This window comes from Mytilus galloprovincialis, chromosome 7 (assembly GCF_965363235.1).
Source record: "Mytilus galloprovincialis chromosome 7, xbMytGall1.hap1.1, whole genome shotgun sequence".
NCBI lineage: Eukaryota > Metazoa > Mollusca > Bivalvia > Mytilida > Mytilidae > Mytilus > Mytilus galloprovincialis.
In genome coordinates this window covers 25,798,537-25,826,099 of record NC_134844.1, presented here as the reverse complement: position 1 = coordinate 25,826,099, position 27,563 = coordinate 25,798,537, and the positions used below count along the sequence as shown (strand labels likewise).

At 32.1% G+C, this 27,563-nt stretch overlaps 1 protein-coding gene across 1 annotated transcript in view; it reads left to right on the top strand.

The window, feature by feature from the left end:
• Positions 1 to 27,563, top strand: part of LOC143082639 (MAM and LDL-receptor class A domain-containing protein 2-like) — a 137,783-nt gene that overhangs the window by 56,053 nt on the left and 54,167 nt on the right. The window contains exons 70-109 of the mRNA XM_076258434.1: positions 203 to 352; positions 851 to 1,198; positions 1,771 to 1,923; positions 2,153 to 2,409; positions 2,745 to 2,976; positions 3,805 to 3,939; positions 4,350 to 4,474; positions 5,151 to 5,235; positions 5,893 to 5,970; positions 6,711 to 6,857; positions 6,989 to 7,149; positions 8,941 to 9,136; positions 9,422 to 9,571; positions 9,933 to 10,192; positions 10,433 to 10,523; positions 10,988 to 11,128; positions 11,369 to 11,625; positions 12,035 to 12,119; positions 13,114 to 13,335; positions 14,519 to 14,872; positions 15,217 to 15,363; positions 15,791 to 16,135; positions 16,489 to 16,632; positions 17,060 to 17,319; positions 17,578 to 17,662; positions 18,531 to 18,614; positions 19,005 to 19,157; positions 19,733 to 20,007; positions 20,365 to 20,452; positions 20,907 to 21,328; positions 21,898 to 21,988; positions 22,321 to 22,742; positions 23,211 to 23,328; positions 23,871 to 24,011; positions 24,323 to 24,579; positions 25,110 to 25,224; positions 25,591 to 25,728; positions 26,193 to 26,452; positions 26,704 to 26,935; positions 27,305 to 27,430. Coding sequence (XP_076114549.1) covers positions 203 to 352; positions 851 to 1,198; positions 1,771 to 1,923; positions 2,153 to 2,409; positions 2,745 to 2,976; positions 3,805 to 3,939; positions 4,350 to 4,474; positions 5,151 to 5,235; positions 5,893 to 5,970; positions 6,711 to 6,857; positions 6,989 to 7,149; positions 8,941 to 9,136; positions 9,422 to 9,571; positions 9,933 to 10,192; positions 10,433 to 10,523; positions 10,988 to 11,128; positions 11,369 to 11,625; positions 12,035 to 12,119; positions 13,114 to 13,335; positions 14,519 to 14,872; positions 15,217 to 15,363; positions 15,791 to 16,135; positions 16,489 to 16,632; positions 17,060 to 17,319; positions 17,578 to 17,662; positions 18,531 to 18,614; positions 19,005 to 19,157; positions 19,733 to 20,007; positions 20,365 to 20,452; positions 20,907 to 21,328; positions 21,898 to 21,988; positions 22,321 to 22,742; positions 23,211 to 23,328; positions 23,871 to 24,011; positions 24,323 to 24,579; positions 25,110 to 25,224; positions 25,591 to 25,728; positions 26,193 to 26,452; positions 26,704 to 26,935; positions 27,305 to 27,430 — 7,530 coding nt within the window. The remainder of the gene's footprint in view (positions 1 to 202; positions 353 to 850; positions 1,199 to 1,770; positions 1,924 to 2,152; positions 2,410 to 2,744; positions 2,977 to 3,804; positions 3,940 to 4,349; positions 4,475 to 5,150; positions 5,236 to 5,892; positions 5,971 to 6,710; positions 6,858 to 6,988; positions 7,150 to 8,940; positions 9,137 to 9,421; positions 9,572 to 9,932; positions 10,193 to 10,432; positions 10,524 to 10,987; positions 11,129 to 11,368; positions 11,626 to 12,034; positions 12,120 to 13,113; positions 13,336 to 14,518; positions 14,873 to 15,216; positions 15,364 to 15,790; positions 16,136 to 16,488; positions 16,633 to 17,059; positions 17,320 to 17,577; positions 17,663 to 18,530; positions 18,615 to 19,004; positions 19,158 to 19,732; positions 20,008 to 20,364; positions 20,453 to 20,906; positions 21,329 to 21,897; positions 21,989 to 22,320; positions 22,743 to 23,210; positions 23,329 to 23,870; positions 24,012 to 24,322; positions 24,580 to 25,109; positions 25,225 to 25,590; positions 25,729 to 26,192; positions 26,453 to 26,703; positions 26,936 to 27,304; positions 27,431 to 27,563) is intronic.

Sequence of the window (27,563 nt, the reverse complement as noted above, 5' to 3'; positions counted from 1 at the left end):
GTTTGTGGATTAGTAAAATTTTTATTGTGAAAATTTATATTTTGCTAGCACTTTTTCATCTTTTATTGTCAAAAATTATGTTTTTGTGGATTTTTTTTTACAATCATCAATTAGTTTATCAGTAAATAGTTCTGGACTTATTTATTATGTTGATGTTTTTAAAGTTTTAAATTTTGTGTATGCATTGAACCTTTTGTTTTAGCACCATCCACATATGACTGTAACTTTGAGCAGGGTCTATGTAGCTGGTCCCAAGTGACTAATGGAGGGGACCAGTTTGATTGGACACGTTTCCATGGTAGCACTGGTACTGCTGGAACAGGACCTGTTACTGATCACACAACAGGCACTTGTAAGTTATTGCCTCAGAAAATACAGTTGCTCATTAAAAATATGAATTAAGATGGATCTGCAGATATAATTTTCTTATATTTTTCCAAAATGTTTATTTTATCATGTTTTTTTTAATATAATAAAAATCGAATTTTGCAGCCAAGATTTTTTGGTTATTATTCACATTAAATGGTTTTAAGAAAAGATAATCATTAAAATACTTATGATTGGTCCTTTTGACTAAATTTTCTACCTGCACACATTAAAATAAAGCAACTATATTAGTAAAATATTCTGTAGATAAATTATTATTCTTTGAATACTGATTTGCATGGATTTTGTGGGTACAGAGAAACCTTAAGTTGAATTTGAATTTTCTGCAGAAATCTCTGCAGATTTTGGCAAAACCACTAACTCATGACAAATATCCATAAAAATGTTTTCTTCAGTCCTTGAAAATTGGTACAAACTTAAATAAATGTATCCACAATGCAATATATAATACATTTTTTAACAGCTGCTGGATATTATATCTATATTGAGACATCTAATCCACGCAGACCCAATGACAAAGCTCAGATTGTCAGTGCAAATATTGTAACCAAGACAACAAAATGTCTGACATTCTGGTACCACATGTATGGCTCAAATGTCAAAGCACTGAACGTATACCTAAGATTTGCCACAACAGTAGGAAAACCAATTTGGACACATACTGGTACACTTAGTAACAAATGGTACCAAAGCCAGGTAGATATCCAAGGAAACGCAACATATGAGATAATGTTTGAAGGTGTCCGTGGAACTAGCTACAAGGGAGACATTGCTGTTGATGACATCACTGTTAGGGAAGGATCATGTGCAGGTTTGAAACTTTTCTATTTTTGTTTGTTTCTATAAAGACTGTTTAAGATACAATCAAATTTTTTCTTAATAACAATTATCTAAAACTTATATTTCCAAATCAGTTCTAAGATACTTATATGTCATAATTACAGAAAAGTTAAATACTACTGTATAAATGTCAGTAATATTACCATATGATTATTATCTTAATTCTTATAGCAATGAGAAAAAATTAGTATCTAAAAGGAATAATATTTACGGTATTAACAGCACCAGATGGGTCTTTCCACAATAAATGTCTCTTCAGTGATGCTAGGGGTCAAAATATTTGAAATTACAAAGCTTATTAAAGAAGAGCTTATAAACCAAAACTGATGAAAAAATATAAGTTGGGGAAGGAATCAGATTTTTGTGTGAGGTAGATATATTGAAAATATAAAAGAATTCAACTATAAAAAACTCAAAGAAATATATCACTACAATATTTTTACTGACAATTTTCATCATTTTCCTGCTATATGTTATAATAATAATACATGCTCAAAAATTTGTCTTCAAGTTACGATGCTTTTCATATTTTTACAATTTTAGGTACAATCAATGGAGTATGTACATTTGAAGATACTCAATTGTGTGGTTATACTCAGGCTACAAATGATGATTTTAATTGGTCAAGAAAGAATGGAAGAACAGCATCAAGCAGCACAGGACCATCAAATGACCACACCTATGGAACATCAGCAGGTCAGTTTCTATCTTACTTGGAATATATAAAATTAATATTGAAGACTCTATGCATTTTCAAATCAGTGCATGTACATAATCATGATTTGTTTTACATTTAGTGAAATAGATAAAAAAACAATTTGGTAAAAAAAAGGTATTGAGGATAACATTTAAATAGCTAAATGATTATGCATTCTACAAAGTTAAAATGTTTTTTAAAGGATTTATTTTCTACCTTCAATTACAGGATATTATGTATACATCGAAACATCTTCACCAAGAAGGTCAGGCCAAAAGGCCCGTTTGATTAGCGGTACCAACCCAACAACTTCAGGGGTGTGTTTGACTTTCTGGTACCATATGTACGGGAGAACAATGGGAACATTAAATGTGTATGCCATGATAGGTGGAGCATTAGGTACACCTATCTGGTCAAAGATTGGAAACCAAGCTAATAAATGGCAGAATGCTCAAGTAACCGTCACATCACAAGGATCCTGGCAGGTGAGGTTTATCTTTCAGTCTAGATAACTATTTCTCCTTGGTATGCTTATGTTATAATTTGATTTCTTTTGAAAATCTTAATTCCTTAAATTATTTATCCTCATTTAAAGTAAGACTTTGAGGAATAGCAATTTAAAGTGCTGTATTTTTGCTTTGTGTTTATTTTTGCTACGTGTTTGTTGAGGTCCATGTTTGGATTTTGTGTCATGAATAGATAAACCGTATCCTTTCTTTTCCATTTTATTAATACTAAAAAAATTGTAGTAAATAAATATCTAAAAAGAATTACTTATTTGATAAGAAATGTTTCAATTGATTTTGTTCTCCTATTGTAGGTTGTTTTTGAAGGAGTTATAGGAAATCCAGTGTATAGTGATATTGGTATTGATGATGTCCAGATAACCCAGGGTGCATGTGGTAATCCTGGTGACTGTGATTTTGAAAAGGACACTTGTAATTGGGTAAACACAAACTCAGGTGACCAGTTTGATTGGCTGAGACAGAAAGGACAAACTTCCAGTACCAGAACAGGACCAAATTATGACCACACTATAGGTTCTTTGTTAGGTAAGGATGGTAATTTATACTACAAGTGGGTTCCCTGGTTGCCAAGTGTTCTAAGTAGTTGAACTACTATTTCACTAGCTTGTCAACTCTCAGGTTGCAAGTTTAAATCCAGCACAAGGCAGGTGCACTGACTAGGATTGTCAGCTTTACAATCGAAGGTCCATAGGGCTTTCCTGCTTTCTCCACCAGTAAGAACTGACCAAATAGATAGAAAAATAGTGTTGAAAGTGGCATTAAACACTAAGAAAAATCAATGAATTATACTACAATTTACTTTTTTGTTGCTCTTGCCACAGAAGCCACTGAAGGGAGATTTATTTCTGATTATGTTCCTCATTCAAGACATACCTCTGTATTAACAGATTATTATGATATAGTTTTTAATCATTAGTAATTTTCTGGACGTTAATAAATTTACAAATTGCCTTAAACTTTAGGCCTAAAATAAAATATGTTTGGTTTCCCCAATCCTGACTGACCCTGCAAAAATGGTCCAACACACAAAATTTTATTGTTCAAACTAAGTCAAATATTATTTTATTCATTTCTGATTTTCAGGCTTGTCAGATCAACCGATATTGTTCCAGCTTTTTGGAAAAATTAAAATTATTTCCCAACCTACCTACCCACACCTGGCTTGGCAGGGTCAGGATTGGGGAAACAAACAATATATTAATTTAGGCCTTATAGATAAAATTATATAACCATTCTAGCAAATTAAGCTGCATATGTAATGCATACTTTGTACCTAGTTATGATATTTAAAGTTGGATAGTATTTAAACTCACTGAACCTGGACTTCAAATAAAACATATCCTTACTTTGTAGGACACTACATGTACATTGAGTCATCAGCACCAAGAGTGAAGGGAGACAAGGCATGGCTGATCAGTGCCAGTTTCCCGTTCTCCCAGAATGCAGCTTGTATGCAGTTTTGGTATCACATGAGTGGAAATGGAGTTGGTACGCTACACATTTTTGTTTACATGTTAATTATTTAGAACAAATATAATTATACCTTTGTATTTCATAGAAAGTTATATAACAGTTCACATGATATAATTAATCATTCTGAAATCCAAACATATAAATAAAATTATATGAATGGATGACAGACAATCATAATTTAGTTTTATAAGGCACCATTACTTAAACAACATTTTTTTGCATTAAATTTTGTTAATCATTTTGAGCAAAAAAACAATCAACCAAAATTTTTTTTCTTATTTGACTGTAGCATTTTGTGTGTGTCTAAGATTTCCTTTATTTTAAATATGCATTGTTGGTGGATATTTCCAAAAGTGGCTTGCAATCTCTATATAGTTTCTGAAATAGCCCAAATTTACGGTAAAAAACTTTCTCTTTCATTCCAGGAGCTTTGAATGTGTATGTTAATGATAGTGCCTCCAGGACATGGCTATGGACATTATCTGGTAACCAAGGAACACAGTGGGTTCAAGGTCAAGTGCCCATCCCCGCACAAACATCAGCATATCAGGTAACTTTATCTTTAAAAGAAATTAAGTCTGATCTTTCCGCTCACATTATCTGTATATGTTTTTTATTATTTGATATAGGAAAATATGTCAATGAATTAATCATTTCAAGAAGTAACGATTAGATTTCTTATTTCTGAGGTTCTTTGCAGCACTGTTTGTAGGATAGACATATTTACTTCTTGACTGCTTTAAATTCTGGTATTTTAGAGAGTAAAGTGACTAATACTGTATAGTGGGTTATTTTTCGCGGGGTGTAAATTTTCGCTTATTTTCGCGGATAGAATGAAATTGCCAAAATAAATGCCAACAATTTAAAAGGACACATGCAAAGGTATTGATAAAAGTTTTAAATAGGCCAAAATAATAACCGCCAAAATTATTCATAAACCTTATTCAATGAAAATCACGAAATTTTACACCCTTGAAAATAACAGCTATACAGCACTCAGAATAATTTTCCTTATTCTTTCATAAAAAGTGAGAGAAAGGTTGACCTATGTTAATAAAACTGGATGCAGTCCTTTGACTCTTAAGGGTTGGTTCATTTTGTGTGAGTTTGCTATGAATTTTACAATATGGAAAAAATGGATTACTGTCATTTGATACCTACTGTAAAATTTATTGAGGTTTCTCCTGTGAATACCTAATGTTATGAGTATGTCTTTGTTATTGCAGCTAACATTTGAAGGAATAAGAGGCACCAACTACCAAGGTGACATTGCCATTGATGATGTCACAGTCACACAATCATCTTGTGGATGTAAGTAAAAAGTAAATTTAAAAAAAAATACTGAACACTGAGGAAAGTTCTGAACGAAAAGCAAATTACAAAAACGAATGGATTAACAACTGTCATATTTCTGACTTGGTACAGGCACTTAACCATCTCATATTTCATATACGATTAAATGGGAAAAAAGTAGACACATTTTCGTCTTAGATTTAAATCAATATGTAGTGGAAGAAATCCTGTTGCAGTATAGATAGCAATACTTTTGATATTTTTGCTTTGACATTCAATAATTTTAAATGAGAAACTTGTGAAAATAACTGTCAAATTCTGAATAATGGCTTCAAAGCTAGAATAATTGTTTCAAAGTCAAAGAAAAAGCAACAAAATTTACAATTATTTTTGTATAAAAAAAAAAGAGATGTCGTATAATTGCCAATGAGACAGCTATCTACCAAAGTTCAAATGAAGTTGATGTAAGCCATTATAGACAACTGTAAGGCCTTGGACAATGAGAAAACCCCATACCTAAAAGTCAGCTATAACAGGCCACAACAAGTCAAAATATGAAATGATCCAATATAGAACAAAAACAGCATAACTTATAACAACATAATTTACGAAAAACAAGTATGACAGATATGAACAAACAGCAACCACTGACCTGCATGTGTGTTCTATTTTTAGATAATCCAACAAATGCCAATCCAAAGATAGCACCAACAACTACACCACTACCAGCGTCGACAACTAACCCTCCATTTGGTATGTAGTGTTTTCATGTTATATTGTTTTTTTTTTATATGTTTTAGATTGGAAGTTTTGATTGGATGATTTATGTTTAACCCTCTTGCTGCCAGTTGTTTTTCAAGGTTGCATTTTGTGTGCCAGAAAATACTACAGCTGGACGTCTGTGATGTGAGATATCCAACAATGACGTCATTAGATATATGACATCATGCCATAATGACTGTTACATTTGGGATCCATTGATGAAAAATATAACCATGGTTGAGGGATCCATTGATGAAAAATATAACCATGGTTGATCTTTCATTTGAAAAGATACAGCACAAGGACAAGCTTGCATAAATAAAAACATGGACATATGTGTCCCTCCAGCAGCAAGAGGGTTAAGATGAGGGAAATGTATTTAAATTGTTAAGACTAGGGATGATAACAAGAAGCCCTACACTAACATTGTCAAAGATATAAAACACTAGCAATCTTTTAATGCACCAGATTTAGAAATTAAAAAAAAGTTAAGGTTTTTGTTTTAACTACCAATTACTGTAAATTAAGAATTGTTTTGAGTTTTTCAAACAATGCAAACAGATGAGTATCTCAGTAGTAAGAACTCACATTAACAATTCATTAAATATATTTGTTGGCATATTTTTCTGAAATTGCAATAAGTAATCTCACACTTTTGTCCATTCTTTAAAAATTGCAATAATAAATGCAAAGAATAATTCACTGAATTTACAGTAGTGTTTTCTTTACAGTATCCCAGTCTGCATATGATTGTAACTTTGAAAGTAACCTTTGTACCTGGACCAATTTGAAGGATGATAATTTTGATTGGTCAAGAGCTCAGGGACCAACTGGTTCACAATTAACAGGGCCAACAAATGACCATACTACAGGAACAGGTATGCAGTTAGTTCTAATGATAAAGTTTTAAGAATTTTGTTTTTATTACAGTTAAGTTTTATTATTTGTTTAATATCCCCTTCCAAACCTCAAACAAATATATTTTAAAACATTTATTGATAATTCACAGGTCAGGGATGGTACATGTATATTGAAGCATCAACACCAAGAAAATATAATGACAGTGCCCATCTGGCATCGGCCAATGTTCCAGCCAATCAGCAGCAATGTTTACAGTTCTGGTATCACATGTACGGACCAAACATCAACATGCTAAATGTTTATATCAAGGTAAGAGAATTGGGGTATTATCACATGCAATCATATCCATAAAAGAAAAAAAGTAATGGAAACTTGCACTTTATTATGCCCCATTTATGGGCATTATGTTTTTCTGGTCTGTGCATCCATTCATCTGTCCGTCTGTTCTGTACTGTTCGTCCGTTTGTCCCGCTTCAGGTTAAAGGTTTTGGGTTGAGGTAATTTTTTATGAAGTTGAATTCCGACCAACTTGAAACTTAGTACACATGTTCCCTATGATATGATCTTTCTAATTTTAATGCCAAATGAGATATTTCCCCCCATTTTCATGGTCCACTGAACATAGAAAATGATAGTTGGGATGGGGCATCCATGTACTGTGGACACATTCTTGTTTTTAGACATATGTTTGGTCAGTCAAATTTTTGTAATGAATTTATCTCAAGATAAGGGAACCAGGGTTAGAGAAATATTTATAGATATATTGAGTATTAATCTGAGTTGATTACATTTCCATACATTCTGTGCTTTTTCATTCATTCCTGATCTTAGGTTATTGAGATAGTGTGTACATCCAACACAGCGACCATGTGTTTTCCTTGGTCGCCATGTTGGATGACCGCACTATATTTTTATCAATCTTTATGAACCTACCTGCTTGCTGTTAATCACCTAAACCTTATAAAATACATTTATAATATACTTTTACTTAATAATCAATGCTTTAAAGTCACCCATATGTGCTAATATTAAAATTTCAAGTGTTATTTGGTCATTACAAGTGTTATTTGGATAATAGCAGTGTTATTTGGTCATTCATGTTACCCTTCCTTCGGAGTTGATTACATTTCATACATTTTGTGCTTTTTCATTCATTCTTGAACTTAGGGAGCTACCATTTGATTTTTATGGGGGGGCTAGGATGAAAAATTTTGTCCTGCATTTTTTTTTAGTTGTAATCTCTGTCCTGCCTTTTTATTTTTCACTCTATTCGGTCCTGCCTTTTTTTTTATTAGTTTATCCTGACTTTTTTTACCTAAATTGTCATCCTGTCTTTTTTTTTTTTGCAAAGTGTCTCATCCTGCCTTTTTTTTTACTCAAAACTCCTGTCCTGCCTATTTTTTTCAAATTTCATCCTAGCCCCCCCCATAAAAATCAAATGGTAGCTCCCTTAGGTTATTGAGAATTTTGATATTAAATCATAAAAGGAAAACATTCTATTTTGAATTTACCCAAATATAAATTATGACTGATTTCAATAGGACAGGTGCAAAGTAGAAATGTGTTTTTAGACAATTTGAAAACTAAAGAAAGCTTCTATTTAGTGGGAACTGTCAAAGTTGAATTTAAAGTCCCTAGAAATTTTCAAGATGAAGTTAAGTTCATTTAATATATTTAAGGAATGACTGTAATATTTTTTCTGTCTATGAAGAAATAACATAAGAAAATTGGTGCACACTGAATTACGTGCGTAGCGGGTTATTTAACAGTGTGCGCCACATTTTTTATGTCATTTCGAATAGACAGAAAAAATATTACAGTCATTTCTTATAATTTAATTCTAAATTCCATTCTAAACCTTAGAAAACCATGAAAAAACGTTGATGACGTCACGGTCCCATTATGTCTATGGGCTCATAACAAAATAACGTCAGCCAATCAGAAGACGCGTTACATCCAAAATTAAATTACTGATTATTAAGTCACAGGATTATTGTCATGTTGGAATTTAGGTGATTTCTTTTTACAATTGGATCTGCATTATTTGTGAACTGTACATTATGAAATGACAGCTTACAATCTCATTATCCTATTTTTTAGATTGGAAGTAATTATGGCAATGCTCTATGGACAAGACAAGGTACTCAGGGTAACAGCTGGAAACAAGGACAGGTTCAGGTACCAGCACAGACATCTCAGTACCAGGTTGTGTTTGAGGGACTTGTGGGAAGAAGTTACCGTGGTGATGTAGCTATTGATGATGTCAAAATGATAGCAGGAGCATGTCAGGCAGCAGGTATGATAAAAAAAAATGAAGAATAATCAATGGAGGATATATAATAATAACATTTCAACCCAGCTGATCTATCTTTATTGTTGAGTACCAATTTGAGTGCAATTTTGGGGTATAAATTGACCATGATTTTACATATTCAACAGAATACAAATTCCCTATCATCTTGTACGTATGACTTGTTAAAGCCATAAAATCAAATTTTCTTGAATTCCAAAAAACTTTTGGGTGTACATCATAAATCAATGATAAAAAGCAGCGTTCACAAGTAATGTATTTATTTTTTAGGTGGTCTAGCTTGTAACTTTGAAGGTTCATCTCTTTGTGCTGGATGGACCCAGGATAAGACAGATGTATTTGACTGGACACAACAGAAAGGAAGTACTGGCTCAACAAATACTGGACCTAAATTTGACCACACTTTTGGAACATCTGCAGGTCAGGATTTTGTTTTATTTTGTATCATAGAGACACAAATTTTTATAGTATTGTATTTATTAACTTTCATGTAAAAATGTATAAGAAGTGCAAAAGTGTTTGTGTATAGAAAATGCTTCCTTGTGTTTGAAAGTTTACCCAAATTATTTTTATAAAAAAGAAGATGTGGTATGATTGCCAATGAGACAACTCTCTGCAAGAAACCATAAAGACACAGAAATAATCAGCTATAGGTACTCGCATGGAATTTGTTTACTCTTATAAAATCTGAAAGATAACAAAATTTAAAGATTGACTGTAAATTCACCAAAGAAAAAGTAACAAAGTAATGAAATACTAAAAGATTCTTAATAATTTTTAGGAAAGTATGTGTACATAGAGACAAGTGCTCCTCGAGTGTCAGGTGACAAAGCCAGATTAATCAGTCCTCAAGTGACCTTTACACAACCTACATGTTTACAATTCTACTATCACATGTATGGACGAAATATTGGTACATTGAATATTTATCAAAAGACTGGTTCAACATTACCTATAAATGCAGTATGGAGCAAGTCACTTAATCAGGGCAACAACTGGATCAAAGGACAAGTAACGATACAATCACCACAAGCTTTCAATGTAAGTTTTCTTTAAAGTTATTTGGAAACCAAGAATAAAAGATCTAGTTGAAGACATCATTCAAGCACTCTCAAGAAATAACCATTATATTAATAAACAGATTTAAAATGTTAAATATTAAATATTTGATTATGAAAAGCAAGATTGTTTTTTCAGTTTTAAAAAAAAATTTCCATACCTACATTGAATTTAATGTTTATAGTTCATTCTATGTACTCATTATTTTATATTATTAAATAGGTTGTGTTTGAAGGCGTCCGTAGAAATGGTGTACAGGGTGATATTGCATTAGATGATGTTAGCACTACAGCGGGAGCTTGTCCTCTCACAGGTAAGCCAGTCTTCATTAGCAGCAGATAGGGAGCAACTATTGCCTTACAAAACAGCAGATAGGGAGCAATTATTGCCTTACAAACAACATGATACAAATAATTTCCTTTGAATAACCTATATTTATTTCTGAAAACTGTAAATGAACTAATTTTTGTGAGCAATATATTTTTACAGCAGCTTTTGCGAGTAGAAGAATACTGAAAAAAGTTGGTTTACGGTATATAAGTTTAAAGGTCTTTACAAGGTCTAGGTAATTAATGACCTTCATTAGAATTCATTATATCCTTTTCTGTATCCTCCAGGTACATTATAAACCTTTAATACTTGTAAAAACTCATTAGAAAATGTAACATTTGTGTAATCCTGTCTTCAAAGACATCAACTAATTTATGAGACTCTAAGCAATGTCATCTTTTACATTTGAAACTTAATAGTGACAAAGTTGTATTTTTCTCATTTCAGGTGACTGTGATTTTGAGAGTGGATACTGTACTTGGACTAATGTTAAAGCTGGTGATAACTTTGACTGGGTCCTTGGAAAAGGAAGAACATCTAGCACTCTCACAGGACCTAGTGCAGATCATACAAAGGGAACCAGTGCAGGTAAAAAAAATGTTTCTTTAGAAAATACTTGTAAAACCTAGAACAGACCAATCAAGTGTTTCAGAACAAGTAAAAATACCCTGTTTCTTAAGAAAATACTCACAAGACTTATATGAGATCATGCTAAGAGAAACAGGCCAATATTTACTCAAAACTTACAAGAATCTGATATTTTGAATATTTTACAAGTATAAAATTGTCCAAAAAATGTTTAAACAATCAGTTTTTTTGTATTGACAGGTCAGTATATATTTATTGAGGCATCAAATCCAAGACGTCCAGGTGACAGGGCACAACTTCGTAGTCAGTTGTTTAATCCTACTTCTGCTAGATGTATAAACTTCTGGTACAACATGTATGGACCTAACACTGGAAACCTGAGAGTATGGATACAGCCACAGAATGGATCTAATTTCAAAGTTTGGGATCTACAAGGTGATAAAGGGGCCACATGGCTTCAAGGAAGGACCACATTCTCCAGCAAAGTACCATTCTATGTAGGTTTTATTTATCTTTAAATGCTTTGTAGTTAATTTTAATGTTATGGATGTACTTTTGTTGTTGGTGGTGTATATTAATTGTGTTAAAGAAAAAAACTGATCATAAGCTAAACGCAAAAAAAGTATCAGCAAAAATAACATAGTTTTCAGTAACAGATTGTAATATTAAATCTGATTAAAAAAAAAAATATGATGTATCAATTTATGTCACAAAATTCATACAAGCACTTAATAAAACTAAAAGCAATGAAAAAAGGCTATTAGTTCTGTTCCTTATTTGACAGTTACATGTTTGCCTTCAACAGGGGCAAGCTGGCTTACAACTCACTACAAAATTAAGATGCTGGAACACTGGTTTAAACAAATTTATTTGCTAAATGTTGACACCATCTTTTTTCTGTTTCAGTTGATAATAGAAGCAGTACGAGGAAATGGTTACAAAGGAGACATAGCTGTGGATGACATCACTTTAACTAATACAGGATGTCCAAGTAAGTTATTTTATCTTTATTTCAAAAAATTTAATAACAAAGAAAAATTGTAAAAATTGATAATATAACAGATATGTAACATATCAAAAACAAAGAAAACAAAATTTGCTAATCTATGTTAAATTATACTTTTAAAACAAATTATAGATTTGAAAACATTTACCAGGCATGCGCCGGAAAATAAACATCAGTATGTTGATGGTTTTCTGAAACCGAAGAGGTAGAAGAAGAATTTGATGTAGAAAGTAGCATTTTCATGCTACATGGTAAAGAACAGAACATGACTGATAAATTTTATCAAGTTCGATATTTTATTTAGCTTTAGATTCAGATTTTTCCAACTTTTATGTTTATTACAGTTATGTATGTTTTCATGTTACTGTATAGCGGGTTATTTTAAAAAAAAATTGGCGATTATTATTTTGACTGATTCAACTTTTATCAATACCTTTGCATATGCACTTTTTAAGTGGCAATTTTGTTCTATCTGTGAAAATTAGCGAAAAATTCACACCCCATGAAAATATTTTACTTATATTAACAGTAATCCGCTATTTGGAATATAATAAAGACAAAACATGAGTGTTAAATCTGAACAAATTCAATATTTTTTGTAACTTTTGATTCAGATTTTGCTAAGTTATATACATTTATTTTTTAAAAATGCAACACAGCTTGCTTACATTTTATCCTTTGTGGTAGCAATTAGCATTTAAGTGAACCTAATGACATTACTTTTTGTGAGTCAGCCTAAGGTATTGTACTACATAAATTTCACTCATTATAATCTAGTATATTGATATTATGAAAATATTATGACAATTTTCGTAATTTTATTTTTTAAATTATAATTTTTAGTAAACATGCAAATCATTTTAGTGTCTATAAACTTTAGTATTGTGCTATATCTGTGTCATTTTAATTTATCTTATCTGCCTAATTCATGCCTTTTATCGTGAATAGTATGTATATATTTTACTTCCTTGTTTAACAGCTCTGCCACCAGAGGCCTCCTCCTATGTACCAACAACCCCTGTACCATCTTCGACTGTAATGACCACCCCAGGGATTGCCACACCTTATGATTGTAACTTTGAAAGTGGAGGAATTTGTAGATGGACCCAAGACAAGACTGACATATTTGATTGGACATTCAGTAGTGGTCCAACTGGCACTGGAAAAACTGGTCCTACAAATGACCACACTTTCCAGAATGGTAAGTTAGGAATTATATCAAAGTTAGATAATAATTAGGATATCAAGTAAAATATTGAGATTCAGCAGTTTTGATATAACCAATTAGATATATAGACAATAACTGTTTAGTGTCTTTAAATATCAGCTGTATTTGTACGAGGCTAGGAAACAAGGTGTATGCGAGCTTTTAGCGAGCTATTACCACCTGTTTCAAGGCGAGTACAAATACAACTGATATTTAAAGACACTAAACAGTTATTGTCTTTATCCTGTAATTAATTCTGTATGTTATTTGTGTTTTAAAAGACACAAAAACACATGTTTTGCATTTATTTTCGATTTGAAATCCCTTGAGACCGTGTAGTAATACAATACAGTAATCACACATTCATCTGAAGACGGGTTCGCTAAAAAAGAATCTCAAATGGTCAACAATAATACATCGCTCAAGGTGAATAATTATCTATTTTAACATAACAACTAATTTTAACAGTAAAAACAAATAACAAAACATTGTCCAATTTGAAACAGGAGTGTATGAGTTGTCCTATGCTTCAGACTCGACCTTCACTAAACATGCATGCTGAAATTGACATGGTTGTTTTTGTTGCACAACCATACACATTCAAGTTTTAAAATCCATTGTTGTCTTCGTAGAAAAGACTACTGTTTATGTTATCAGACAATTGGTGTGATTCTTATTGCTCTTAAGAAATGTTTGAAAACAAACAGAACGTATAAAAGTAATCGTTAATTCGCAATTAATACGTCTTTGGAATGCAACTGCAATTCACATTTTGAGGTCACGCAGGTTCATACAATACTCAGTCCTGCAGTGAGCAGAGCTTTAAAGCGATATCTGTAGAGCTGTATCTGTATAGTAGAAACCCTATTGCAGGATAAAAATTAATAGATACACGATTACTATTAAATGTGGAGTTACAGCTGATCATTGTCAGATAGCAATAATTGATTGAGTTCTGGCTGTGTTGAAGACCCATTTGTGGCCTTTGACTGCTCTTTTGGTTGGGTTGTTGTCTCTTTGACACATTCCCCATTTCCATAACAAATTCAATACAGGATAACATCCATATATACTTAATATTATTGAAAAGTACAGTGTTTTTGTATGTTACATTGCATAAACTATGACTTTTCATACTGTTGATTATATACTTATTATCTGTTTTGATTTCTTCCAGGAACAGGTCACTACATTTTCATCGAGAGCTCTTCACCCAGACGAGTCAATGATACTGCCAGGATTATCTCCCTTAACATTAATCCCACCAGTGGAGCCTGTGTAACATTCTGGTACCATATGTATGGTGCTCACATCAACACGCTTAATTTGTACACAAAACAGAAAGGACAACTGGGTACTCCAATATGGACACATACTGGTACCCTTGGTAACAAGTGGAACAAGGCACAAGTCAATATTGTCAGTCAGACTCCATTCCAGATGGTGTTTGAAGGAGTTAGGGGTACCAGTTATCAGGGAGATATTGGATTGGATGATATTTCATACTCTTTCTTACCCTGCTCTGCAACATGTAAGAATTAAGTTATTGTCCCTGTCACTTTTATTGCCAGCAAATTTTAAGAATATTACTTGAAAATGATCTAGAATAATTGAAAAATGGCTTGATATAAGGTATGGGTTTTTCTCATTGTTGAAGTCAGTACCATTGCCTATAATTGCTTACACCCATTTTATTTGAACTTTGGAGGATAGCTTTCTCATTGGCAATAATACCACATCTCCTTATTTTTGTAGTGAATCATTCTTGTATGTAGAATTCATCTACGAAGGGCAAACATTTCTATGGGGATAATGATCTTTTATTTAAGTAAATATGATTTAATGATTATTTTTAATTTTGTTTTTTCGCTTCAGCTTCCTCAATGTGTAACTTTGAAGATGTCAAGATCTGTGGCTATACACAGTCTACTGTAGACACATTTGATTGGACTAGGTCTGCTGGTAGAACAGGAAGTAGAGGTACTGGTCCCTCGGCTGATCATACTTATGGAACCAATGCTGGTAAAACTTTATACCTGTTTGTGGAATTTCAGTTTTATATTTTAAAATTTATGATAACGTTATATTCAATTATTTTTTTTGCAATTTTCCTCCTTAATCAAAATAGATGATATTTTCCAAACACAGCAGTTTATCGCAATTTTATAAGTGGTAGTATTAGAGTTACAAATAGATTAAAAGTGATTTCCAAGTAATAAGAAAATATTTATTATATTGATATTGAACTGAATATAAGTCTTTAAAAGGCTTGATTGAAATATGAATCTTAATGCAAATGAAATATGACAGTTGTTTTCCATTCGTTTGCTGTGTTTTATTATTTGATTTTGCCATTTGATTAAGGACTTTCCGTTTTGAATTTTCCTCTGAGTTCAGTTTTTTTAGATTTTACTTTTTACATGCAATTATTGCTTGTTTTATCTTTCAGGACATTACATGTATACAGAAGCTAGTTCACCCAGACGGCCAGGAGACAAAGCTGTTCTAATGAGTGCAAACTATCCCATAACACCTGGATCATGTCTGTCATTCTACTATCACATGTACGGAACACGAATGGGAACTTTTAATGTGTACCTTCGGCAGTTATATTCAGTAAAGAAAATATTTACCAAAACTGGTAACCAAGGCAACAAATGGATTCTGGGACAAGCTACATTACAAGCGACAACAATATTTTCTTTGTTATTTGAGGGAGTTATGGGATCTGGTTATGACAGTGATATAGCTATTGATGATGTTTCTATTTCAAGTGGAGGCTGTTCCCTACCAGGTAACGTAGAACACAATTTGTTGTTCAAAAATATAATATTTTCAAAAGTGTTCACAAAATCATAATGATTGGCTAATGGAAATCCAACCAATGAGGTGACAATATTTAATTTTTGGGTATGAAAAAGGATATTACCCATAGGCCTTTAGATTCTGTAGCGGTGAATTGTCAGACAGTCTCATGATACCCATAGGCCTTTAGATTCTGTAGCGGTAAATTGTCAGACAGTCTCATGATACAAATATATACATGATGCAATAAAACTAAAAAAGTTTCTGCATGTTTCTATCTTAAGATATTTCTCATCTTTTTATACAGTATTGAGTAAACTAACCAATTTATATATCTTTCAGGAAATTGTGACTTTGAAAAAGGTTTATGTGCATGGAATAATGTAAAAGGAGACCAGTTTGATTGGTTGGTTGGCTCAGGAAAGACCGCCTCACAATATACAGGACCAACGGGTGATCATACAGTTAGTGATGGTTCTGGATCAGGTAGGACAGTTATATAATTGAATTTTTAATGATTTTGTTTTTGATGAGATAAACAAAAACTGCAGAAAATTTGGTTGAGGTGTGTAAAGATTTAAACCGCTGTATATCTGTATATTATACTAGTTATATCTTGTTGATGTATGCAGTACTTTTTTCTTAAAATTATTTATTTGTTTTATAAGTGTTTTGCAACACTGTGAATTCATTATTATTCTTTCAACACCAATTTTCCTGGAATTCATGGATTCAGGTGAAGCACAAATTTTAAGTTCAATGAATGACAAATTTTGTAATACTTGTATACAGACTTAGTCAAAGACAGGAAAAATGCATCCTTACCTCAATCCACGAAAATTGATACAAAATAGATGAATCCACTAAAACTTTTCAAGGCTAGCGATTAGAAAAGGCTTCTTTTTTTCTATAGGACATTATTCCTTCATTGAATCCAGTGCTCCTAGAGTCAGTGGAGACAAGGCATGGTTACAGAGTCCTCAGTTTAATCCTACCCCAAACAAATGTCTACACTTTTGGTATCATATGCTTGGAAATGGAATCGGAACTTTGAATGTACTGGTACAGATATCTAACACTAACCAGACTGTATGGAGTCTCAGTGGTAATCAGAATAACCAGTGGAACTCGGCTCAGGTCAATGTAGTACTACCATCTCGTATGCCTTACACAGTAAGTTTTACTCAGCTCAGGTCAATGTAGTACTACCATCTCGCATGCCTTACACCATAAGTTTGTCAGGGTAGTTCTTTCCATAGTATGTTTATGTCAATGTAGCTCAGGAAGGCCACTTCCTATGTAATGAGTGGTAGAGGTGAGCCACTAAAATAAGTAACTTTTTCGAGCTTAAAATATATGGTAACATGAATTACTAAATATGTGTACACATGTAGAAGAAATGACTTCTTTAAGATATAATTTTGTTTGTAGGTAATCTTTGAAGGAATTAGAGGATTAAGTTATTCAGGAGATATAGCCATTGATGATGTGTCCTTCACATTAGATGCTTGTACATGTAAGTATTAAGGATAGGTTATTAGATATTTGAAGTGATTAAATCACTATGTTCCTGCATATGTATGTATGAAGGATCATCCTGATTTCTGAAGTGTTTAATTCACTGTTCCAAATTTTAATCAATGATGCTTATATTTTAATGAAATACTTCTGTAAATCATTTTTATACCCCTGCTTTAAAAAAGAGGGGTATACTGTTTTACCTCTGTCAGTCCATCAGTCTGTCCGTCCCATGAATATTTTCGTCGCATTTTTCTCAGGAACTACAATTCAAGGATTTCTGAAATTTGGTTCCATGGTTTATATAAGTCTGCTTTACCGTGTGATGCATTTTCAGATTCATCACTCGACAACTTACTGTTAACCGAACACTTATTTGATTTTACACATGATAGCCAAGTTAAAATTTTCGTCACATTTTTCTCAGGAACTACAATAAAAGGATTTCTGAAATTTGGTTGCAGGGTTTATATAAGTCAGCTATACTGTGTGATGCGTTTTCAGAGTCGTCACTTGACAACTTCCTGTTTACCGAACACTTGCATATTTTTACACTATTAATATTATCCACTTGCGGCAGGGGTATCATAAGTGAACAGTAGCTCACAGTTTCACTTGTTTTGTCTACTTTAAAAATATATTATTTTCAATTAAAAGTAATTAATGCATTTCATTTTTTGTTGTTTTAAAATATGTTATCTTTTAGTGCCAAATTTATTGTAAAGACAACTAGAATTTGTAATAACATGAAGTTTCTGCAAATCAAGGATATGCAATCATTTGATTCTTTCAACCAAATCAATCTGTTATTTTACCAAAATCTGTCTTTTTCAATATTTTTTATATTTCTTGGTTATTTTTAACAGTACAACCCAGCAAAGCTAACCCAAGTACACAGTCTAGTACGACTGTCATGACAACCATTACACCAACTACTGGAACTACACCACGTAAGTACAACCCATGCAGAACAGTTCAGATAACTGATATTATTTTATTTATCAAAAATCATTACTTAAACTAGTAAACAGAAGCATAATCAGACAAATTTGGGTAAAATAATCAAATTAGTTTTTACAACCATTATTGATCTAGGAATTGAAATTAAAATGTATAATATATGAAATTATGAAAAAAAAATACTAAAATGATGTAAATGTTATTGTTAACTTTATATGTTCAGGACCATGAAGTATCATACATGTTCAATTTCTAATTCATTTCACATTATCACTCTTAAAATTTCATCAGAATGTTGGTTGTGCTTTTTTTATTTCTCAAATCTGTCTTTATTGTTTGACATGATAATTCATTATAAATATTGCATTTCTTTTTAACAGCACCAACTCAGTATGATTGTAATTTTGAAAATAACCAGCAACCACTGTGTCAATGGCAGCAGGATAAAACAGACCAGTTTGACTGGACCCGTGCACAAGGTCCAACTGGTTCCTCTTTAACTGGTCCCACTGTTGATCACACTACTGGCACCAGTAAGTTATATGATCTGTTCTCCCCAATTTGTTTTAATCTAATTAATTATAATTTTTTAATAATCATTTAAGAAAATAAAGAAGATATATGGTATAGGTCATTGAGACAGAAACTTAACAACGAGAAACTAAAAGACATCTAGAGGTCAACCTTCGGGCTTCAATAAAAGACTGGTTTCTTTATGAATTGTTGACCTCTAAATTGCCCCAAATATTAAAAGTTGTTAATACATTAAACAAGAGACTGACAAAGATTCAACATTAACTTCAAATTTGGTTAATGACAAAAAAATGATGTCAAAGAAAGCTGCTGAGAAAGCTCCTGTTTCTGGGCAGGCACATTAACATTTGGCAAGGCGCTTTACCTATATTAACATTTTTTATATTTACTTAACCTAAATCTTAATTTACAATGAACTGAAATCCCTACTTAGGTGTTATTGTCTTATTATTGCATATTGAACTTGAATATTGTAAAGTTCTAAAGACATTTAAAAGATATGCATTTTGTTTCCTTGTATTATTTTGAATGTAAAAGACATGTTGTTTTAAATGATTTTATTACTTTGATTTAGAAAATGGATGGTATATTTACATTGAGGTGTCAGGCCGTCATAGTGTCAATGATAAAGCCCGGATTGTCTCCCCTAGTATCAGCGACTCTCAACAAAGATGTCTAACCTTTTGGTACAACATGTATGGTGTTCACATCAACACACTGAATGTGTATGTGCAGGCCTCTGGTAATCTGGGACCAACATTGTCCAACCCAGTATGGACACGCAAGGGGACGCAGGGTAACCAGTGGAAACAGGGCAAAGTACCAATTAACCCTGTAGGATCTTATCAGGTAACAATTAATACTTTATCGTCAAACCTGTATATAAAGATCATCCTTGGAACCATATTAGATTGACTGTAAAAGAGAGGTAACTTTTGAATAAATGTTTGAAATACATAGGTATTACTATAGCTGGGAAATTCATGGATGATCTGACAAAACATGTTCAGCTAAATAGATGTGACCTTTATAGAAGGTTTAACTGTATTTGGAAATTCTTGTCTATGATTTCTTAAATTTCATGCATGTTCTAATACAGCAAAATTTTTGTAATTACCATTTATAAATTCAATTCTCTGTAAGAATACCACATGTAATGCTATAAATACTTTTGAGAAATATTATACAAGTCTTTTAATTTGACAGGTGATATTCGAAGCACTCCGTGGAGTAAGTTACCGTGGTGATATAGCTATTGATGACATCAGAATGGCTATTGGTTCATGTAATCCAAGTGAGTTAAATGAATTATATATTTCTAACTCGTAAAGAAAAGAATGATGATAACAATACTTTTGTCAGTAAAAAGTAGATTAAGAAGGAAGATTGTTATTTTCATAGGATTTATAATTTGTATAAGATGCACTAAAATATCTCATAAAGTGATATCTTTGACCAGATGTAAGTCATTCTATAAAAAACAAAGTGCATATCAGAATTACTACACCTACAAAGAAATAAAGTGTATTATTTGTAACTTAAGCATCAGTTTGAATTTGCATGTTTTAAAAATATTTTCTAGATTCTAAGAAAAACTAGCAGTACTGATTTTCAATTGAACATTTTTTTTTTCTAGCATGAATCCCCATATTTTCATGTGCCTTTTTTTCTAGCATGAATCCCTATATTTTTATGTGCCTATCTTTTTCAGCCTCATTAAAAAAAGTTTTTTTTTGTTGCAATTTTAGCAAGCACCACAAGTACATCTTGTAGCTTTGAGAATGACCAGTGTGGATACGTAAACAATGTTACTGACACATATCACTGGAAACGACAGGCTGGAGGTACACCAAGCAGTGGAACTGGACCAACTGTTGACCATACCCTCGGTACAAGACAGGGACATTACATGTTCATGGAATCATCATCTCCAATGAGACCAAATCAGACGACCCACCTCATCACACCAACTTACCAAGCCAATGCTAATTCTCCACAGTGTTTGAAATTCTATTATCATATGTATGGACGAAATGTTGGAGCTTTGAATATCTATTTAATGAACTCTGGATCACAACAGGCAGGCAGCCCTATCTGGAACAGAAACTTCAATCAAGGAAATAAGTGGCAGATTGGACAAGTTGCCCTATATCCAACACAAGCTTTCCAGGTAAATCTTGTTGATAATGTTGCCTTTATTATAAGTCTTCACACTTCTTTTTTGACCTGTGTGTCTGTCAGATGATGAATGAAATGCTTTATATTGGATTGAAACTATATGAATAAGAGGAAGATTCCATTTTATCTTGAAACTATATAAATAAGAGGAAGATTCCCTTTTATCTTGAAACTATATGAATAAGAGGAAAATTCCGTTTTATTTTGAAGTCACTTTATCTAGGTTCTAGGTCTAGCTACTAAAAAAAAGATTGGTGCTGGAAAAGTTTTTGCAATTTAACTCAAGAACCTTACTTGGGATTTAAGCCAAACGATAGATTTTTTGGTCCAATAACAAACAAGAATCAAAAAGTTTCTTCTGAATTCACGTAAAAAATACACACATAATTTGATTTTATAACAATATATCTCATCTAAATAAATTTCCTGTTTAGAATAATAGAGAGTCTTAATAATCTAAGAAATATATTATTAAGAAATTATGGCCATCATGTTTCTGAGATTGTTTCATTTGCCGATTCTGATTTCAAAAGTTAAAATGAACCATTAATTTTATTTCAGGTTGTATTTGAGGGTGTTAGAGGAAATGGTTACCTTGGAGATATAGCAATTGATGATGTCTCAATTTCTCCTGGATCTTGTAATGCACCAGGTAAGGCATTGCATAGTACTATCATTATTTAGTTCTAGAGATTCCATGGTACTACAGTTATCATTGTTCCATTATTATTACAATTTTTTTTCAATGTAAAGTACATAACTATTCTCAGAATTTAAACTATTTCGAAAATTGAAACTAATTTCCTATTGAAATTGCTACTTTTAAAATGTGATCTTCAAAAGTTTTCTGTTACAATGTGAAAGAAAAGTGTTTGATAATTAAAATTACTAAATTTAGGTACAGTACAAAAATTTGTGTATACATTGTACATAGTTTTAAAATTTATGCTAGTCTTTTTCAATCTTTAATTTTTGTAATTTCAGGATCCTGTGATTTTGAAAAAGACACTTGTAGTTACCAAAATCTTCAAACAGATGATTTTGATTGGTTGAGACACAGAGGAAGAAGTGCTAGTGCCTCTACTGGTCCCAGCACTGATCACACCAAAGGAACCAGTCTAGGATACTACATGTACATTGAAACGAGTAATCCTAGAGTGGCAGGCAATAAGGCAAGATTTGTCAGTGAAGTTTTCCCGCCAAAACAGACTGGATCCTGTTATGTCTTCTGGTATCATATGTATGGAGCAGACGTAGATACACTGAACATTTACATTCTTCTTAATCAAACATCAGATACCATATCAACAGAAGCATTGCTATGGCAACAGAAAGGGGATAATGGTGATGTATGGCAGAATGGACAGATGAACATTCCAACAAAATACACAGCCAAACCATATCAGGTACAAGATTGTTTATTTTATTTCCTTGAACATATATTTTGTAGTTTTGAAATATATACCAATAATAATAACATTGGTAGTTGATGGCTGAGTGGTTTAACTACTGTATCACTAGCCTGTCAACAGGTTTGTACCCTTCACTTGACAGGTGTGTTTGACTCCAATCTTAAATTTCCAGCAAAAGGATGATTGTTCTCTCTGACACTTTATCTGCTTCTTCCTACAGAAAAAACTGACCACCACCAAATAGCCAATAGTGATTAAAGTGGCATTAAACTTCAATCAATTAATCATAATTATTACAAGAGAATATCTATCATAATAACTGAATGTATACACATAAGCATTTTGTATACAACCTCAAACAAGGGTTCTTATAATAGAATATCTGGTCATTTTGAAATTCTAATGTTTTCTTATTATATCCATGAATCAAAATTAAGTAATTTCCATCTTCTTTTTGTTTAGATATTGATTGAAGGAGTTCGAGGAAAGAGTTACAAGGGTGACATAGCTATTGATGATGTAGCCCTGAATGATGGAAGCTGTCAGACTTTACCTTCTGATGCTGATGTTTCTTCATATGGTAGGGTCTTTATATATTTATTAAGATGATTTTTAAATATACAGTTGTTTAATCCTAGGTTGAGTTGAATTGAAAGGGACCAAGATCTTATTTTAGAGACAATTTAATTCAATTTACATAAAACAAAAAATCATTCCTGTAAAATATAAGAACTTAACTGTTAGATAGGTAGTCTAGATTTCCAAATTTCGATCTGACAGGTATGAATAATTAAAATAATTTTATTGTAAGTATTCTTTTCTTTTTTTGCCATGGTGTTGTTTATTTTGACGTAAACTTCTGAATGTCCCTTTGGTATCTTTAGCTATGTAGGTGAAAAAAACACACTGTATTAGAAATGATTTGTGCAGTCATTCCTTCCTTAACATGAAGTCACCACTTTTCAGCAATCCCCTTTCTAAAATGGTCACTTTCAGATTTACTCATATATTTTCTCTATATAATTTAACTCTTTTCAATTGTCATTGGTCTAATTCTGTCAGCAGTCATCAAATTTTTGGAGGAAATTTCTAATTCAACTTTAAACCACCTTTATTTTTCAGGTGCTGGAAGTCCATTCTGTGATTTTGACACTAATACATGCAGCTGGACCCAAAGTGTTTCAGACCAATTCAACTGGACCAGAAGTAATGGAGGAACACCAAGTTCTGGAACAGGACCTCTAGGAGATCATAGTGGAACAGGTATTCTTACTATAGCTATTTAAACAAGTATTTGAAATAGTACTAGTCTTGATCTGGTCAAATAGTATGTTTCATAAGATTTTAATTTATAGAAACCATAATAGCATCTGTTTAAGGTGATCAGATTTGAAATATGAGTTCGAACAAGCAAATCCTTAACTAAATCTCCATATTTTGGTTGTACTAAAACCAACACAAAAATTTCTTAATTAGTATTTTTAAATTAGAGGATGTATACACACAAGGAAATATTGTAGAGGGTATTTCTTAATTATGCTTAAAGTGACCCTCTTTCTTATGTCATATTTCAGGTTACTACATGTACATTGAAGCATCAGGTCAGAGACCAAGGAGTAGGGCTGTCCTTGTTTCACAGGTCAATGCCCCAACACTGGCGGCTGGCAACTGTTTTGTTTTCTGGTATCACATGTATGGTCCACAGATAGGTCGTCTTAGTGTGTTTACACAATCACAAGGAAGAAACATTCAGAGATGGACGAAAGCTGGAACACAAGGAAACAAATGGCAACAAGCTAGTTTTACTTTTACAAGTACTACAGATTATCAGGTCAGTATAGTATTATTGCTGATGTTTATTCATATAAATTGGAAAAGAATGAAGATTTCTTATAAATTTTTTATTGAATGGAATTTGGTCTGATTCTTTTTTTATGAAGGTTTTATTGCATTGATTCTCAGCATTTGAGATAGTTGTTATACATATAAAAAACGCCTTTAATATTTGTCTCTCCATGTGAACAATTTATTATAACATATCATAGTCATCACTTATCAGGTTTGAACAATTATAAACTTTTGATAAAAATATTAGAATCATATAGTTTAATAAATCATGATAAAAGAATAGGATCTAACACAACAATAACAAGCCAGGATGTGTTTGCATGGTAATAAGAGCATTTCTACCAATATCTGTAAAAGAACTGATTTAAAATATTTCACATTTCAATGCATCAAAAATGAACAACCAAATATGTTCACAACTTAAAGTTACATAAAAAAAAATGATCTGCACACAAGGTGATTAAAATAGTCATATAGAGGAATTAATGCCTGTTTTTCTTTCTTTTTCCCCAGATTATGATTCAAGGAATGGTTGGTACAGGTTGGGCAGGAGACATGGCTATAGATGATGTTAACATGGATAGTGTCCCTTGTGTGAACTCTTCGTTGATTAATCAGAATGCTGGAAGTATGTATAGAATTCATTTTTACCCAACAACGTTTTCTTGATTAAACATTCATAAATCTGAAATTGAAAATCATATGTTGTCTCTACTGACGAGACCAAATTACATGTGGTCATTCGTTTAAATTTTTATGTTAGATTCCTTGATCTTTTCTGTCATTTCAAATGTATTGTTAAATATTGTAAGCATGAACTTTGATGTTAGCTTGGTTTTTTATACTTTCATTTTTTTTTATGATACTCTCTTACAGCGTCTTATAAAATAATGACCAAAAAATCTAGATATCTTTCAATGATATAATAAATAATCATTCTTGGAAAGAAACAAGAAAGAAATTGTTCAAATTATGATGTTCTTTAAAATTCCAGCTTCCTGTAACTTTGAGAATGGATACTGTGGGTGGACACAGGACAAAACCGATGATTTTGATTGGATGAGACATGCTAATACAACAGGTACAGCAGGAACTGGACCGTATGCTGATCATACCACTGGTTCAGGAGCAGGTTAGTATATAAATTGAAAGATTTTGATTGGATGATACATTTTGATAGTCCTAGTGCTACAGAAACAGCATAATATGATGACTATACAATTGGCTGGGGGACACAAAAAATGCTTCAGAAGAGATTTGATTTATTTAGTCAAGCTACTTCAACAAGTACAGTAAGGTCATCTTCACTGTTGCTTGAAAGTTTAACAGTTTTAGTATATAACTTTTCATTTGGGTTTCTGGGTTCTGTTTATATAGAATGTTTTTTTTAAATACATGTAAATAAAAGTCATCATCTTGCAATATTTACATTCAGTGGATTTCAATTTTCTTCAAGCAATATAGTATAACTCAATCTACTCGTATTAAGTTTTCCTGTTTATAGTAAATTTTCTGCATTAGAATTGCTTATTTAATAAAATTTCTCCAGAAAGTATACTTTTTCAACAAAAATTTAACATTTGTTTTTGTTTTTAGGATACTACATATACACTGAGGCCTCCAATCCAAGAAGACCAAACGATAAAGCAAGGTTACTTAGTCCAGTATACCCACAGACTAGTGGCGAATGTCTGAAATTCTACTATAATATGAATGGAAGAACTATGGGGACGTTCAATATCTACACTGCTGACACAAGTGGTAACCTTGGAACTCCAATATGGTCAAAGTCAGGTAACCAAGGCAACAAATGGAACTATGGTGAAGTAACACTAAAAACAGCTGGTAGTTTCCAGGTAAGATTTTATGTAATATAAAATATGTTGCAAACAAATTTTATAACTTTCTATGATTGAGTTAAATGGTCCATCTTGTCTATAAGATAAATATTAGTTTAAGAAAGCAAGTTAACCATTATAGATTATATATTGAAAAACATTTTTATGTTATTGTCGTTCAAGGTTAAGATCAATATTAAGATAAGCAAACTAATGAATATGTTTTGACATGTGTTTGTATAAATTATTTCCTATCAATATTTTTTCAGATTGTACTGGAGGGTGTAAGAGGATCCAGTTACTCCAGTGACATTGCTGCTGATGATGTCTCTATAACTGCTGGCCCATGTGCTCAACCTGGATCATGTGACTTTGAAACTGGTTTCTGTGGATATTCCAATGTTCAGCAAGGAGACCAGTTTGACTGGGATATGGGATCTGGAAAATCACCATCATTCTACACTGGACCTAACAATGACCATACAATAAATTCTGCCCAAGGTAAAAACTCATCAAAGATATAAAGATACAAGGCTTATCATTTAGTAGTTGTTAATTTTGTCAACTTGTTTATAATGGGTTCATTTATTGCTACCAAACTGGTTTCAGTTTTTTAACAGTTTTCAAAACTTTTCATTTGTTTTAACAAACTAGTTTAAAATCTGGTTTAAAATTAAAACTGATTTGTTTGTTTTTTTTAGACCAAACTTAATATTTTTGATGATGTGACTTATAAGTACATGTACTTTATGGGCAGTTATTCTTTAATGTAATTACACATGGCTTTTTTTTTGTTTTTATTAAAAGTTGTTTGAAATTTGTATTTTTTATCACTTGAAATCAATAATTTTTAAATGTTGTCTTTTGTAGGTCATTATGTGTTTATAGAAAGTAGTACTCCACAGAACGTAGGTGACAAGGCATGGTTAGTTAGTGAATCATTACAACCTACAACAGGTGCTTGTCTCACCTTCTGGTACAACATGTATGGATCAGGTTAGATTTAATTATATATTATCACAAAAATGTGTACACATTTTACATTCATGGATTAAATCTGTTTGAATTTGTTTAACACACAGCAGTATTTATACATTAATGGCTTACTTGAAATTGTTTGGGTCAGGAT